The 16320-nt window shown below is 38.4% G+C and overlaps 1 protein-coding gene across 5 annotated transcripts in view; it reads right to left on the minus strand.

Moving 5' to 3' along the window:
• Window positions 1-16320, minus strand: part of cntln (centlein, centrosomal protein) — a 515524-nt gene that overhangs the window by 381919 nt on the left and 117285 nt on the right. For 4 of the 5 annotated variants that reach the window (XM_059974895.1, XM_059974896.1, XM_059974893.1 and 1 more), the window contains 2 exons: window positions 16134-16267; window positions 2764-2926 (listed from right to left, as the gene is read on the minus strand). The exons of the other annotated variant lie outside the window; for it this stretch is intronic. In XM_059974895.1, coding sequence (XP_059830878.1) covers window positions 2764-2926; window positions 16134-16267 — 297 coding nt within the window. The remainder of the gene's footprint in view (window positions 1-2763; window positions 2927-16133; window positions 16268-16320) is intronic. 5 annotated transcript variants of the gene reach the window in all.

A 16320-nucleotide genomic window follows, 5' to 3' on the forward strand; every position in this document is an offset into this window, starting at 1 on the left:
ATAGCTGTTATGTTTTCATGTCTTAGGTAAAATAGGACATGATATTTTGTGATAGTAGGTTTTTTCTCCATAAACGAGTGGTGTAAAACCTGTAAAATAGTCTCCCTGCTCTCTGAAACATTAATTAGGGATTAATCACCCATTTATTAATGTCAGATAGGCTATCTATACATTCTAAATAGATCTGTGGTTCAAAATTTGGTATAGACACATGTTATGAGGGAATTCTTGGGCCGGGTCAAAATTGACCTGGACCATACTGTGAAGGCATAGAATATGAACAGGTTGCCTGGGTTAAAACCTACCAACTTTGACCAAGCTGTTGGCCTGTTTGAATATCTCTGTCATTGTTAGTCATAGAGTTACAGCAAAACAGTACAGAAACACACTTCAGCCCAACTTGATATGAAACACTATGTGATTATGCTCCTGTGAATAGTTTATGATAAAGTGAATGCAATGTTTAATGCTACTTGTAGTCTTGTTGCATTGAAGTTCAAACAATATAAGAAAATAGCAGGAATATTTTCTCCTAAGAATTCCTCAAGCCTGCCCTGCCATTCAACATGATAATAATGACTGATATATTTCAATATGATAATGATTAACATATTCTAGCCTCAACTCCTCTTCTCTGCCAATACCCCTTCTGACCTTCAGAGTCTGTGTTGGATATGTGAATGTGGTAATGCAGGTATTACAGTTCATGTATTTCCTTCTAAACGACTTTCTCTGTGAAGCATAAATCCCAAATGAAAGGTTACAGAACCTTTATGCTTGGGTACTGGAAATGACATTAAACAATCTTGAACAGAAATCCTTACGAAGGAATGGAAGAACAAGAAGATTGGGGATATGCACTAGAAGTCACTACTTTGCACCACATGGCTCTCATTATGATTTCAGAATATTTCAGAATGAGAGTTTTCCCAGAAACATGTCAGAACATACCCCTTTTCCTTGAATTCAAGGAAATCCAAACTGGGGTCCATGGACCCTTTGGTTAATGGTAGGAGTCCATGGCATAAAAAAGGTTGGGAATCCCTGACCTAAATGATATCCCAGTCTGACAGGTATGATTTCAATACTTCAGTTAACACAATTTTTAAAAGTTAGAAAGGAGCATACAATACACCCCTCTCTCCCACTATCAAATAAAGCAACCATACATTTGAAGCAACAAACAATCTGCTGGAAGAACTCAAAACAAATGTTATTATCAAAGTACCTATATGTCATCATATACAACCCTGAGATTCAGCTTCTTGTGGGTATACTCAATAAATCTATAGAATTATAACGATAACAGAATCAATGAAAGAACGCTCAACCAGGACATTCACCCAGAGTGCAGAAGACAAACTATACAAATACAAAAATAAATAAATAATAATAATAATGATAATAAGCAAGCAATAAATATTAGGAGCATGAGATGGAGAGTCCCTGAAAGTGAGTCCACTAGTTGTGAGAACATTTCAATAATGGGGCAAGTAAAGATACCCCCAATAGTTCAACAGCCTGATGGCTGAGAAGTAGGAACTGTTCCTGAAACTGGTGGTGTGGACTCATAGATTGTTACTCCAAATTCCAGCAGCCATAGTCCCTTGTATTTCCATTTTATACACTTAAAAGGATCTACAGTGACTCTTCATGTTAAGTGAGACCAGACTTATGGAAATCTGACATTAGCTAAATTCTACCATAAATTTTAAAACATTCTTCAAAAGAGTGAAGCTTGTTATAGAACTGTAAACATCTTCAAGAGATAGGTATTGATGCTGCAGCAAATTAACTCAAAAGATGAATTATCTTTAAAAATGCTTACGTGTGACCTCTTCACACAAAACAGATGTCTTTTAGAAAGCAGTTCCCTGTTCATAGCAGAAGCCACTTCGCGAGTTTACTTTGGAAAATGACAAGTCAAATCCCGTAACTATTGACACTTGCAGTATTTTATATTACTGATGTCCAACAGGGTCTTGCAACAAAGAAGAAAGTTTAAGACAAACATTTGCACCATTTGTAGGATCTGGAAAGCCTTTTGCAACCAAGTGCACCACAATCTTGCGTCGGTCAGCTGTGATGTCACTTTAAAACTGTAAATATTGATGAGACACTTGCAATATTATATGATGTCCTGCTCATCATAGTACTGTACAAGAGGGAAACTATCTTCCACACAGATGGCAATGGGTATATGGAATGAGTTGTCAATGGAAGTGGTGCAGACGATACAATTACAATGTTTTAAAAGACATTAACAACAGTTGCATTGATAGGAAAACTTTCGAAGGATATGGTCAAATGCAGTTAGATTTGACCAGCTTTGGTAGGCAACTTTGACGACATAGTGAATTGGGTCAAAGGGCCTTTTTCTATGCCATTTAACTCTATGACTTCATGATTCAAAAAACACATTTTGTAATTTACTATTCAGCTATACACCTTTATTGTTAAACTTCTTCTGAAAAATATCAGTTCAACAATCTTTATTACTTTAATTCATAAACTTATGAATTTATCAACTTATAAAGATTTAAATAAGCTGTACACTAAGCAGGCAATGTTCTCCAGGCAAACTATAGTACAACAGCAAATAATATTGCCAAAGGTTAACAATGCCATCAAAAGTTAGCAAGTGATCTGTCTACAAAGATGCAATCAAAAGGCAAATATGAAAATGCCAACTGGTTTCCAAAAGTAACATTTTTTTTGCAACCTACACAAATTGTATTTTCTTACAAGAACTTTACCACTAACCTTTTGGTAAGTCTTAATCTCTAAAGCATGAGCATCCTCCTGATTCCTTAGCATCTTCTGGGTTTCCAAATTGAATGTCTGCAGCTGCTGGATGAGTTCAGCTTGTTGGGCTGCATGCTCAATGCTTTCTTTGTACAAGCCCTGCAAGTCCAGTAACTCCTTCCTGTGTGATAAATTTATGAATTATATATAAATAAGTTTATTGCCATCTGTAGAAGCACAATTGCTAAAGTTGTTGAGGGCCAATTGAGAACTCTATTACAAGTTTTGATGTCACATCACCCAGATTGGAGGGCAAACTTTTTTTTTCCATAAACTTCAAAGCAATTGCTCACAATTCATTTCATTGGTTGAACAGGAAATCCATTATTACATGCTCAGAAACTTTAGATTTTACTTGGTTTAGAATTGTTCCTTTTAGGATCCCATTAATTTTAATCAAAATAAACTTTCAACATTAATAGGTAATTTTAACAAACAACAATAGTTGTTGACAAAAATTGACAATAATTAAGATATAATTATTACCTTTGAAATACCATCTTCAAAACTTCAGCAACAACTTGCCTTTTCAGAAGTTAACATTCAGGGAACAAACTACTAACTTCTGTTTTATAGTTGGAGTTCTATCTTTTTGCTGAGTATTTGTCATACTGATCCAGATTTTGTCTGGATTGGTCTGACAATAAACTTTAGACTTTTAAATTCCTTCCTACAGGCTCTTGCTACAAGTGAAAGTTGGTAACATTGCAGTGGAAAAAAAAGTATCATGGATCCGAGTTTACAGGGAATACAAATCGATTTCTTTATGAACAACCAGAATCCAATGAGTTGATTTCAATTAGCTGCAGATTCTGAAAGAATGGGGGTAAAAAGGGATTGGAAAGAAAGAGGGGAAAACAAGTAAAGTAAGAGAGATGGATTGCACTTGAACCAGAGAGTGCCCAGTATCCTTGCAGGGAAATTCATTGGTTTTACATGAGGAGGTTTTAAACTATATTGACACACGGTGGGTCTCTGATCAAGAGGAAGTCCTGGGATAAAGCAGCATTCATTAAGAGCAGGTCTACTAATCAGTATAGCAAGGGACACAGTAAAAACAGGGAAAGGAATATTTACTTAAACTGCACTTATTTCAAAGTTTAAGGTTTAACAGGCAAGGCAGACGAGGTTGAACGTGGATTCATTCTGAGGACTATGATGTTATAGCCACAACAGAAACATGGCTGAGAGAAGGGTAGGACTTGCTGCTCAATATTCCAGGATGCTACAAGATTGACAGAAATGCAGGTAACCAAGGAGGTGGTGTTGCCTTTTTTGATAAGGGAGGATACAAAAGCAATACTTGGAAATTACATTTTTGGGGGATTGTTCAGTGAAGCCATACAAGTACAACTTCAAAAAAAAAGGGGAGGGAGTCTATAGTGGAGCTATATTATCAACACCCCAACAGTCAGTAAGAGCTTGAGTTGGAGGTATGTAGAGAAATTGCTCATAGTTGTAAGAATAATAGGATTGTACTAGTGTAAGAATAAGTGGCATTCATTAGGCCACATAGTGTTAAGGGTATGAACAGTCAAGATTTGTAAAATCTGCTCAGCAAAGTTTTCTGAATCAATAATATAGAGGGTCATACTTGGGAGGATACAATACTGGACCATCTCTTGGAGAATGAGGCAGTGACAATAATTTTATTAGTTTTAAGAGAACAAAGGAAAAAGGTAGGACAGGTGTACAGGTTCAGGTACTCAACTACAGCAAGGATAACTTAGGGAGAATTAAAAAGGATTTAGCAGAGGTTGATTGGGTGAAACTGTTTGAAGGAAAGTGACAAGTAGAAGATTGTTAAAAGTGTGATATCAAGAATCCAGGAGCAGCAAGTTCTTGATAGGGTGAAGGGTAAACCTGGCAAGTTTGGGAACCTATTGATGAGACATAGAGACTCTAGTCATGAAAAATAAGGAAGCATTTATTGGTTTTAGGATGTTGGGAGGATGACTGTAAAAAATGAATACTCTTAATAGGGATATCAGGAGAGATGGACCTGGCTGGGGAGGTTAGGAAAATCTCAAGGGATTCTATAGCTACATTAAGAGTAAAAGGATGACTAAAGAGAGAGGAGATCAGGTCTCACTAATATACAAGAGGCCACACTGGGAGCATCGAACACAGTATATGACCCCAACAGACTCACAGGTGAAATATCACCTCACCTGGAAGGATTGTTTGGGGCACTGAATGGTAGTGAGGGAGGTGGTGCAGGGGCAAGTGACACACACGTTCCGCTTACAAGGATAAGTGCCAGGAGGGAGATCAGTGGGGAGGGATGAATGGTCAAGAGTGTCGAATAGGGAGCGGTCCTTGTGGAAAGCAGAAAGTGGAAGGGGGAAGGAAAAGAACCCTGCTATTTGTAAAGATACATCCCCTTCTCTCAATTCCTCCGTTTCTGCCACATCTGCTCTCAGGATGAGGCTTTTCATTCTATAACAAAGGAGATGTCCTCCTTTTATAAAGTAAGGGCATCCCTTCCTCCACCATCAATGCCACCCTCAACTGCATCTCTTCCATTTCACGTGCAACAGGCTGGTTGGTATATGTTTAGGGGAACTTCCAGCCATTCGCCAACACCTCTTCCCGTATACGCAGGTGCTGTGGAACCCAAGTTAATGCAGTGTCGTACACACAATATCAAACTCACACCAAATACAGTTAAGGAATATGAAAATAAAGTTAAAAGTGCCAAACTTATCAGAGTTCAGTCAATTTAGTACACATCGTTGGAGCTCAACCATTGAACCGTTTGATCACCCTTCGCTTTTCTCCGACCTCCATAACCTCGCACCAGGGACCGCCCAGGTGATCAACCGAGCAGTGCGGCACACATCCACCTTATTCGGCATCTTCTTCCCCACTCTCCCAAAAGACTGCGAAAACCTCACTCCCAGACCCACAAGAAAAAAATGACATCCAACCCCATTGGCTAACAAATGAATACAATCCTGTTATCAGCAATTATAAACCCAAACAGACTGCGAGCAACTTCAAGAATGCTGAGCCATACAATACACCCCCTCCAGTTAGCAAAGAAGCAGTTTTACTTTTAACAAACAATGAAGCCATTCTGAATTAACATACGCAGTATACACGCACATCAACTCTTACCCCATCCTCCCGCCACCCTACTAGGGATAGGGTTCCTTTTGTCCTCACCTACCACCCCAACAGCCTCCGTATCCAGCACATAGTTCTCCAAAACTTCCGCCATCTTCAACTGAATCCCACCACCAAACACATCTTTCCCTCCCCCTCCCCCAGTTTCTGCTTTCCACAGGAATCTCTCCCTATGCGACTCCCTTGTCCATTCATCCCTCTCCACTACCTCCCTCCTGATGCTTGTCCTTGAAAGGTGGGGGTAGGGCACGCTCCCCTCCCCCCACCTTTCAAATCTACTCCTCAGCTTTTTTACCTCCAGTCCTGCTGAAGGGTTTTAGCCCGAAACATCGACTGTACTTTTTTTCCCATAGATGCTGTCTAACTTGCTGGAGTTCCTCCAGTATTTTGTGTGTGTTGCCCCAAATACAAATCTATGCCTGTTCCTTTTTCCACAGCTCCCCCCAACCCCTCTCCTCCCCATTCAGAGAAGGTTTAGGATTCCCTTACCATTACTTTCCATCCCACCTGTCTCCACCTCCTTTGGATCATCCCCAGTAACATCTTACACCTCCAACAGGATTTATATCACTAATTTCATATTCCCTTTTTTTCAAAGGATGCATTCCAACCAATACTTATTCTATTTAATCTCCACCAATACCATCTCAGGCATCGCCATCCCAGACATGGGTTGCCAATGATGTCTCTCAATTGCAGGGAGCTCACTGCATGGTCTATGGCCACGTTGGTGGCCCACTTTCAGCCTGATTTTGTTCTGACTCCTGCTTGGATAATTAGCTTGTCATCAGAGCTCCTCAGTCTCAACAGGACTCTACACTTTGTCACCTTGAACTCCTCCACTACCGATGACAATGGCAACTGTCGCTGACCTGATCTTATGTAATGCCCTGCTGAAGAAAAAACTTCAAGGGATCCCCAGCTACCTCCACAGGTGCTTGTTGACTTTCTTCACACTGCCTACAGTGGTAATTGGGAATTCATACACTGTGAAAAGCCAGAGAAGCCTTGATAGATCATGTCAGAAGAGTCATGTCTTAAACTTCCTAGGGAGTCAAGTTTTGTCAATCTTCTTCAGCCACTCTTCAGTCTGCTTTACAGTGTCAGTAATGTTGGCACTGTCCACCATTGTTGCCTGTAAGCACTTTCCAAGATACTTTACTGGGTTGTCCTCTATGGATGGAATGACTTGAAGTCTGATCTTACTAGTAATCCTGCCCTTTTTGATCACCATGCATCTAGACTTCCCTGCCTTGATAGCTAAGATGTCCAGGATTTCTGATACCCCTCTGGCTCAGACATGGGTTACAATGGTTACTGTGAAAAACCCCCACCAGCCCCCCCCCCATATTGTATGTTGTTGGATGCCGGGCTCCAAGACCAGGCCTCACGTTACTTCTGCTGCTGATATGAAGAAGTTCATACCCATGACAAACAAGATGGGGGAGATGGTATGTACAGTCAGTTGGAATCCCTTTTTGGAAGTCTTGCCGCCTGGATGTAAAGTGGGCTGAAGTGAAGCATAGCTTGAATCCTCCTAGGTAGATTGTGTCTTGTGTTACTGATAGGATATGATAGAGGTCCAGGCCAACCTGGATAGGATATGTGGAATTGATCAGTAGACATTGGCTAGGTCTAACCAGACAACTGTTGGGTCGCCTTTCTTCTACCTGGCCCTACAGATAAATAGACTGATTATTGAGGTGTGTGCAAGGCACCCAGAAAAACCCAGGATGCCACCTTTCAGGATGGATGTGTTGATACAGTGGTTCTCCATTAAGTAAGAGTTCAGCCTTCTCGCAAGCACCAAGAAGATGATCTTGTACTCCATGCTAAGGATGGAGATTGTCCTAAACTCAATGATGCAGAGCAATCTTCTTCCTTGGGAACGAAGTACCCTTCAGCCTTTTTCCAGCTTGGTGGGAAAGAGCCTTTGGTGTAAATCTTCTTCATTATCTTCCACAACTTAGGAGTTTGGGGCATATCTTCTACCCTTGGAGGGTATACCACTTGGTCCTGGGGCAGCAGATGACTTTGGTCTGTTGATGAAATCCTGGACCTCCTGCCATGTACGTTCTGCCATGTTCAGTTCAACTGCTGGGATTCTTGTTTGGCGGACTTTTGGATTGAAGTCTCGCCCAATTCCTAAGGGGATCGCTGTGTGAATCCCGCAGAAATTCTCCCACCTCCTGCTTTGAACTGGTTGGAGTGCAAAATTTTCACTGGCTGAGAAGACCTCTGGTGAATGTGAATGGGCTTTTAAAGAAACTGCATTCTCCTTCTCCCTTCTTTGTTTTCACAGCTGCTCCACCCTCCTGAACTTGTGCAGCTGTTCCTGCAGTTTGTTGGTTCGATCTTTGACACTTTTTTGTCAGGTGAACTGACAATTTTTTGAATTATTCAGGGGTTTTATCTCACTTCTCAGGTGGCAAACCTCCTTTTCCTTCCTGTTTGGTTGCCATGATGGTTTAAGATCCTCTTTCTTCTCCACTGGGCTGAATCACTCTTTAGCAAAGGTGAACACAAAGGTTGTGAGGGAATCAGTTTTCCTCTAGACAGGTCCTGCCAATGTAGCTTCCAAGATGCAATCCCGGTCGTCAACGAACTGCTCCCAAGATACATTGTCTGATGATCTAGGCCACCTGATCCTCTCTTTCCTTGATGAACAAATTTGGGCGCATGAGGAGGCACAAATTTGATCCCCTCTTTGGCACTGGGGTAGCTCAAGTCGGCAGAGACCTTCAGCACTTTATACCCAGTGACATACACACTATAGAAACTGATGCACTGGGTGATTACATCCTTCCTTTCCATTCAATTTGCTACAATACCCTGTACATTTTATAAGAGTGGCATGGTAGCGTAATGCTTTAGAGTACCAATGATTGCAAGGTTTAATTCTCGTTGCTATCTGTAGGATTTTATACATTCGCCCCATGACCATGTGGGTTTCCTCCAGCCACTCTGGTTTCCTGTCACATTCCAAAGACATCTTGTTAAGATTAGTAAATTGGTGAGCATGCTGTGTTGGTGCTGGAAGCATGGCGTCACTTGTGGAATGCCCCTAGAGGAATCCTTAGACTGTGTTAGTCGTTGATGCAAATGATACATTTCTTTGTATGTTTCAACATACATGCAGAAAAGTTAAATCTGAAGCTAAAGATTCAAGTGCACAGTCATGTTAATTTTTCATTCCACTCCACTTAGGACTGCTATTTTTGGCTTCCTATGTTATTCCAGCCAAGCTCAATGCAACTTTAAGGAAAATCCTTGCAGTTAGCCACATTATATTCTTCTAGAGTCAGAATTGAATTTCTGATGATCAACTACTTTCTCATATTTTTAAAATATAGTTGTCTCCTCATAGATTCATATTTATCTTTGTTTATATCTGCAAAAAATGCCTTCTGTTATTTACTTCTATTTATCACACTCTTTGAATCAATGTCATTACCATCACTTAAGTCAACCACTCTCTCCCAGTGCCTCCATTTGTTAAAAACCTTTTCTTTGTTCTTTACTCTCCTCCTTCCCTTGCCTGCATCTTATAACTGCTTCTCTCTGCACAGGTCCACCTGACCACAAGGCCCACATCAGCTATAAATCACCCATTTTACAGTAATCCTACATTAATTCCCTCTTTATTCTTCTCACATACTCTTCAACTTCCTCCCACCTCCCTCCCCAATTCTAGTTAACCTATTAATCTATGTGTTTTTGGAAGGAGGGGGTAAAAACCAGAATATCCTGAGAAAACCTGTTGGGGGTACAAATACAACATGCAGGCTCCACATGGGCAGTACCTGAACTCAGGATTGACTCCAGGTCTCTAGCACTGGACATTAGTGACTTAACTAGCTGCACCATTTGTGCCACCCAGACAGTTGAGTCCAACCTGCTGAGTGTGTCTAGCATTTTCTGCTTCTATAAAATGAAGTATTATTAATTTAAATTATTTAATTTAAGATCCAAAGATCTTAAGAGTGCCTTGTCTCCCATCAAATACTGGTATTGGTTTATTATTATCATATCTACCAAGATACAGTGAAAAGTTTGTCTTGCATACTGTTCATGCAGACCAAATCATTACACGGTGCATTGATGTAGGATAATGTAAAACAATAACAATGCAAAATAAAGTACAAAAACTACCAAAAAGGTCAAACGCAGGTTAACAATAAAGTGGAGGATCATAACAAGGGAGATTGAGAGGTCAAGATTCCATCTTAATGTACAAGATCCATTCAAGGGTCTGATAACACTGGCAAAGATAGAGGCTGTCCTTCAGCCTGATGATATATGCTTTCAAACTTCTTAATCTTCTGCCCAATTGGAAGGGAGAACAGAGTACGTCCATGGTGGATGGCATCTTTGATTATGCTGGCTGTTTTACTTAGGAAGTAAGGAAGAACATTTAAATCTCCAGTGGAAAACATAAACATGACCACATGCATGAACTGCAGTCTCTACACTCTCTTGAGATACAAAGACACACAACTCTTCTTTGTCTGTGAGCAACAGCATGGGATATCAACCATAGACAGTATCCAGATGATAAAGCAAATGCCAAACATAACTGAAAAAAAATCTAAAAGCTGGTGATAGGCATCATACAATAACAACCATTAGAGAATGCAGTTAGCATTTTGCATCGAATCACTTTGTTCTATCGCCAACCCCTCCAAGCAAATTCAGATACATTTACTTATCACATGTACATCGAAACATACAGTGTAATGTGTTGATTGTGTTAACCGATACAACCAAGGATGTGTTGAGGGCAGCCTGTAAATGTCACCACACACTCCAGGCCAACATAGCATGGCTACATTGTTCAGCAGAGCAACACAACAACAAAACACCAACAGCGAAACAAGCCCCTTTTCTTCCTCCCAAGCACTCACTCACTCTCTCTCACACATACACAAACACAGCCACAGAGCAGCAGCAAAATGGAGATGTGAGGCAGCAAACACTATAACACACATAAAAAATTATTTGGCTTAAGGAGGAAATGTCAAAATTTAATGTCATTATTAAAGCATAAGGAATGGAAAAAAGAAATTTAAAATCATCAAAAAATAAACAATTCTTAGTGATCAAAACAATTCTAAACAACTGCTGAAGTCTGCAGATAGCAAAGAACTCTTTTCTGTTCAAACATGAGGAAATCTGCAGATGCTGGAAATTCAAGCAACACACACAAAATGCTGGTGGAACGCAGCTGGCCAGGCAGCATCTATAGGGAAAAGCACTGTTGACATTTCGGGCCAAGACCATTCGACTATCTTTCCTTTCAGTAAGTCCTGATGAAGGGTCTCGGCCCGAAACATCGACAGCGCTTCTCTCTATAGATGCTGCCTGGCCTGCTGCGTTCCACCAGCATTTTGTGTGTGTTGCTTTTCTGTTCAAACTTGCTTCTGACCATCATAAAGCAGAGAAAAAACAAGAACAAAACTGTTTAAACAAGGAAGGAAATATGACCAGGGCATGAAACTTTTAAGTGCATGCTGGAATCTAACTGAAAGTTTTAAAAGCTGACCAGAACACATTAAATGTGTCTACATTACAGCAGTTTATCACCACTGCTGCTGAGTACATTAAATGAGTACCTGATAAAAGTATTCCGAGCTAGTTGTCACACGTTCCTTCTTTGTGACTACACAGATTGCTAATCAACACAATGAACATGACTGGAAAGATTCCAACATGGCTCTTGGCCACACTTTCCACCCAAATCTTATTCAGACATTCTTTCATCTTAATCTCACATCTTTTCCAAATTAAAAAATGATGGGGCAAAGTCAAAGATAGCAGCAAGCAGGCTTCCCTTTTACATGACTTTCTTCTTGTAATCTTAAATTTGAAACCACTGGATCAAATTTTTAGGAGTATTTACATCTGACTGTTAAACTGCAGATGATTGAAAAGTCAAAGTCGTCTTCCAGTATCAATTAATAATGTCGTTAAAATTGTTAAATTTACCATTAGCAACATTAATTTGTGGCTTTATACTACAAAGTTCTTTTGTCTGGTGCAAATAAGTTATGAAGAAGCTAAAAATAATTATGCAGAATTTATTAAGAATGCAAATATGTAGCAGGTCAAAGACATATAAACTCTCAATAGGAACAGGAGCACACTTACTGAATTTTTCATATTAGAAAAACCTACAATCTTCCTACAAATGAGACAGTAACAGAAATGAATTCACATCTCTGTGGAAATATAGCACAGTAACAGGCACTTCCAGCCTAATAAACTCACACCACCCAATTACACCCATTTGACTAATTAACCTACTAGGCCACATCATTGGGATGAGGAAAAAACCAGAGCACCTAAGAGGAAACTCACATGGTCATGGGAAGAACATATAAACGCCTTACAGGAAATGGCAAGAATTGAACCAGTGTCACTGGCACTGTATACTAACCGCTACGCTACAATGCCATCTCTTAAGAGCAATAAACACAGTGGAGCACATGCAGAACGTCGTCACGGTGTGTGAACCAGTCTTGGAGTCCTCATACAGTATATCTAAACTATATTAATGTCTGGATGACATCAGAAGCTTCACAAGGATAACTACTTTATTGCAGACTAACCACCTGTTAACACTTGCTTTTGTGATAATGTCATAACATTAGCTATTTACGAGACTTACTTACACACAACTATACCACAAAAGTAGTTTCCAGTTATAACAAATACCATTCTCTAGATAGCAAAGAATTAGCCAGATTCATGTGGTTATTGCACAACTGGGAACAAGGAATAGGAGGTGGTGGTTTAGAATTTAAATTTATCGGGATTTGTACATAGTACCAGTTAGTCTCACCTGAAGCACTCTTTACATCTGTCTTAAGCTCCTTTTAACCCAAAAGAATGAACAATACAAGATGGACAGTGTATTTAAAATCTCTACATAAAGCAATGAGTCTTCCAGTAACCAAGATAAAGATTGTATTTCATGAGCCCTATTGCTTTGGTGTATTAAGTATTTCAAAAATGACCACACCACTCCCATCTTTAAATTTCCACAAGAGACCATTAATCATCAGAAATTACTCTCCATGTTCAAAACTGAGAGGTGTATCATTAGTTTAGAATACAAATTCTCTAATTTTTAATTTATTTTATTTTAATAAATGCTCATAGAATATGGACATTCAAGTATGAGAAAATGTCTTAATTCAATAAAGACTTGAACTGTATATTGGTCAATATTACTGCTGTAGTGCCACACAGAGCAAAATCAATAGTAATTTCTATAAAATATGCATCTCCATGCAAGTTTTTAAATGAACATATAGATTTCATCTCCTCCAATATAAATACACAACATAGAAATGTCAAATAAACACAAATTAAGTGCTAATATTTAAATAAACATCACTAATTAGTGTGAAGAAAACATAAGTGCTATTTAGAAAGATACATTGAAACAAGACAATATTTGAAAAAAATAAGTCTTCCATATGGTCCAGCAATGCTATTATCAACACTGAGTGCATAAACTTCAGAATATTTCATGTTCGAGGCAAAAGATCATCGTAGTTTATTGCCTCAAAAAAAATTAAAACAAAGTACTGCAAACTTCAGATTTTACTGAAGTAATAACCAAGTAGGAATACAACACAAATCTGATATTTAAATAGTCTAATTAATAATAATTCTCTTTATTCACACCATTTCACACACTCAATTATATTCTGCATAGTTTATGAGTCATGTGAAAGTAAGCAGCTTACAGTTAATATACATCATTTATCAGCTTGGAGCCAACTTACTTTCTGTAGATGGCAGTACAATTAAAGTTTTACATTCTGCTGCAGTTGTATGAATCCTCTCTGCATTCACACTGAACAAGCTTTTAAATTTTCATATATACACACATTTCAAATAGCCTTAATAAAATATACCTGTTAGAAGATTGTCCAATATTTGGTTTGATCAACCTGCAAAGGTTCATCTCGAGATGAAAAGGAAAATGAACTTGCTTGCAGTACCTTAGTACCTTCCATGACCTCAGGAAGTCAGACTGATTCACATAAAATGAAGTATTCTTTTCTCCAGGTACAGTCATTGTTGTAATATTCAGTCAATGTTGCAGCAATTTTGAACACAGTATTCTTTCTCAAACCACAATATTTGCACAACCAATTTCAGCAATATTCGTTAAGATAAAGAATGCCAGGGCAAAACTAACATGTTTAATCCAAAGTAAATTATGTCTAATCTTCTCTGAACTGGGTGCAGATGACAATGGGTGAAGAAGTGATTAATGAGGGCATTCCTCTATGGGGAGAAAGGGATAAATTAAATCCTTGTATATTGCTTTTGTTTACATGGAAGAACTTGATAAATTATACAATTATGCTTCAACCAGACCACTGAAATTACAGTATTCAACTATGACACAGTTTCTATTTGAAGGAAACATACTTCCAAAATTCTTTCCCATTAACACAGGATTCCCTGGATCAAGTCCAATAAAACATTATCATGGTCAAGTGAAACCAGATGTCGTATAGGTAGACTGCCAACATACTGGTTGACTATCTTTTCATAAAGAACTTATTTTTATGTTGCAGAAACTCATTGCATAACACTGCCATATTTATTACCAAGTTTTGTATACTGCATATCATTTCTAATCTTATTTAAATATTTAAAATAATTTGGAGATCCAACATATCCCAGGGAATCTCTTACTGCTCCAATTTATTCAATCTGTTTTAAGCACATTAAGATACAGAAACAGAGAGGTGACATTAAAACTGATGGAAATTTTTCTCCACGACTGAGCACTTCTCCAGCAGCCTAAGTTCATTCAGAACAGTTTTCAGTAATTCCATAGCTAGCCTATTTCAGCATTTTTTTTAATTTCACTACTTCACAATGCTAATCTGTTGCAAAGCAAAATTATGCCAGTATGACATGACTCACCCTTTGTTTACATGAGAATAGAAAAACCTTGTGACCTGATTCACGTTGTAGTATGATGTAAAACCACCTATTTGTCAGCATGATTGTTTTAATACAATTTAAGGCAAAATTTTTGTAACAGTAAAGCCATTATCCTGTAAAACTATGTTAATAAGACTAAAAGCTGTCAGAATCCAATTTCAATATGCATTTGGAAATGTGAAGAACCTTGAAGGTTTGAACTTGATGCCTAATTGAAAGTACTATTGGAACTACACTGTTAACATGCCTCAATAATTTGACACAAATCATTCAAGTAAGTAGTAGACAGACCTATTTCCCCAGGTTAACAATACTAGTAATCTTGTGGAGGTGGGGCAGAATGTCAACGATATCATTTTTCAAGTGCACATTAATAGCATCAATGAAACTCCATTTATGTTTCAATGTCTGGAATAGGTTCAACATTAAAGGATGGCAAAGTTGGTCCAAATATAAAGCTATATTCCATGTCCAATGAGAATTAGAATTGTCTGTATGCCCCAACTATCAACAGGTGTATGCCCTCGTTTGGCAATCCACTATTCTAGTTGTGTTTTCTGACACTGTCATTACCTTCTTATAGAAAACACGCAATGAAATCTAGCAAGATTCTTTAGTTATGGTTTGACTGCAACAAAAGTCTACAGATAAAATTGATCAAATATCTCACTGCATCTGAATACAGGTTTAGCATTTACATAATGCTACTTCTCAGGAAATGTTAGCTTTTTCATACAAATTAATGGACCCACCCAATCTGACAAAACGTTAATGAATGAAAGAGCCTAGTTATTATGGCTTTCCCTTTTGAGTTTTCCATTTCTCAGCAGCTTTTCAAATATGCAGTACTAATCCTTTAGCTTTAATGCAGGAAAGATTTACATGCTGTCACATAAAACTAAAGTCTGGGCATGTTGAACCTTTAACCTAGGCTTTTGTGTGTTCCTGCTGTTCTGTCAAATTCAACATTAATTAAAATGTAACACAACCTTAGTATTTTGAGTATTTTGAATAGTATACTGTATATTTGATCTCTGAAATATGTGCACTTATAAATAATTTCTATTGTTAGGAAGCCTGTGCTCTCAATCTATAATTAAAGAACATTCCTCTTACATTTTATACCTTACTGTTAATTCAAAACAGAAAGTTTACCCATTATTACACTATTTGGCACATTCAACTGATCTTGTAAAATTCATTATATTTTCCAAAACATCACTTGCCTAAGTTTAGTGACTTCAGAGCCCTTCAGTCTTAGTTCATTCTGTTGATCCCCAAGGTGAGATGACAGGTCATTACATCTATTGTTCATCTTTTCCACTTGATTCCTGGCTTCTTGCAAGTCATCCTCCAATACCTATTATCACCAATAGCCAGAACAATGAAAGCAGAATTGGTTTTAAAAAAATA

This window comes from Hypanus sabinus, chromosome 7, assembly GCF_030144855.1.
Source record: "Hypanus sabinus isolate sHypSab1 chromosome 7, sHypSab1.hap1, whole genome shotgun sequence".
Taxonomy (NCBI): Eukaryota; Metazoa; Chordata; class Chondrichthyes; order Myliobatiformes; family Dasyatidae; genus Hypanus; species Hypanus sabinus.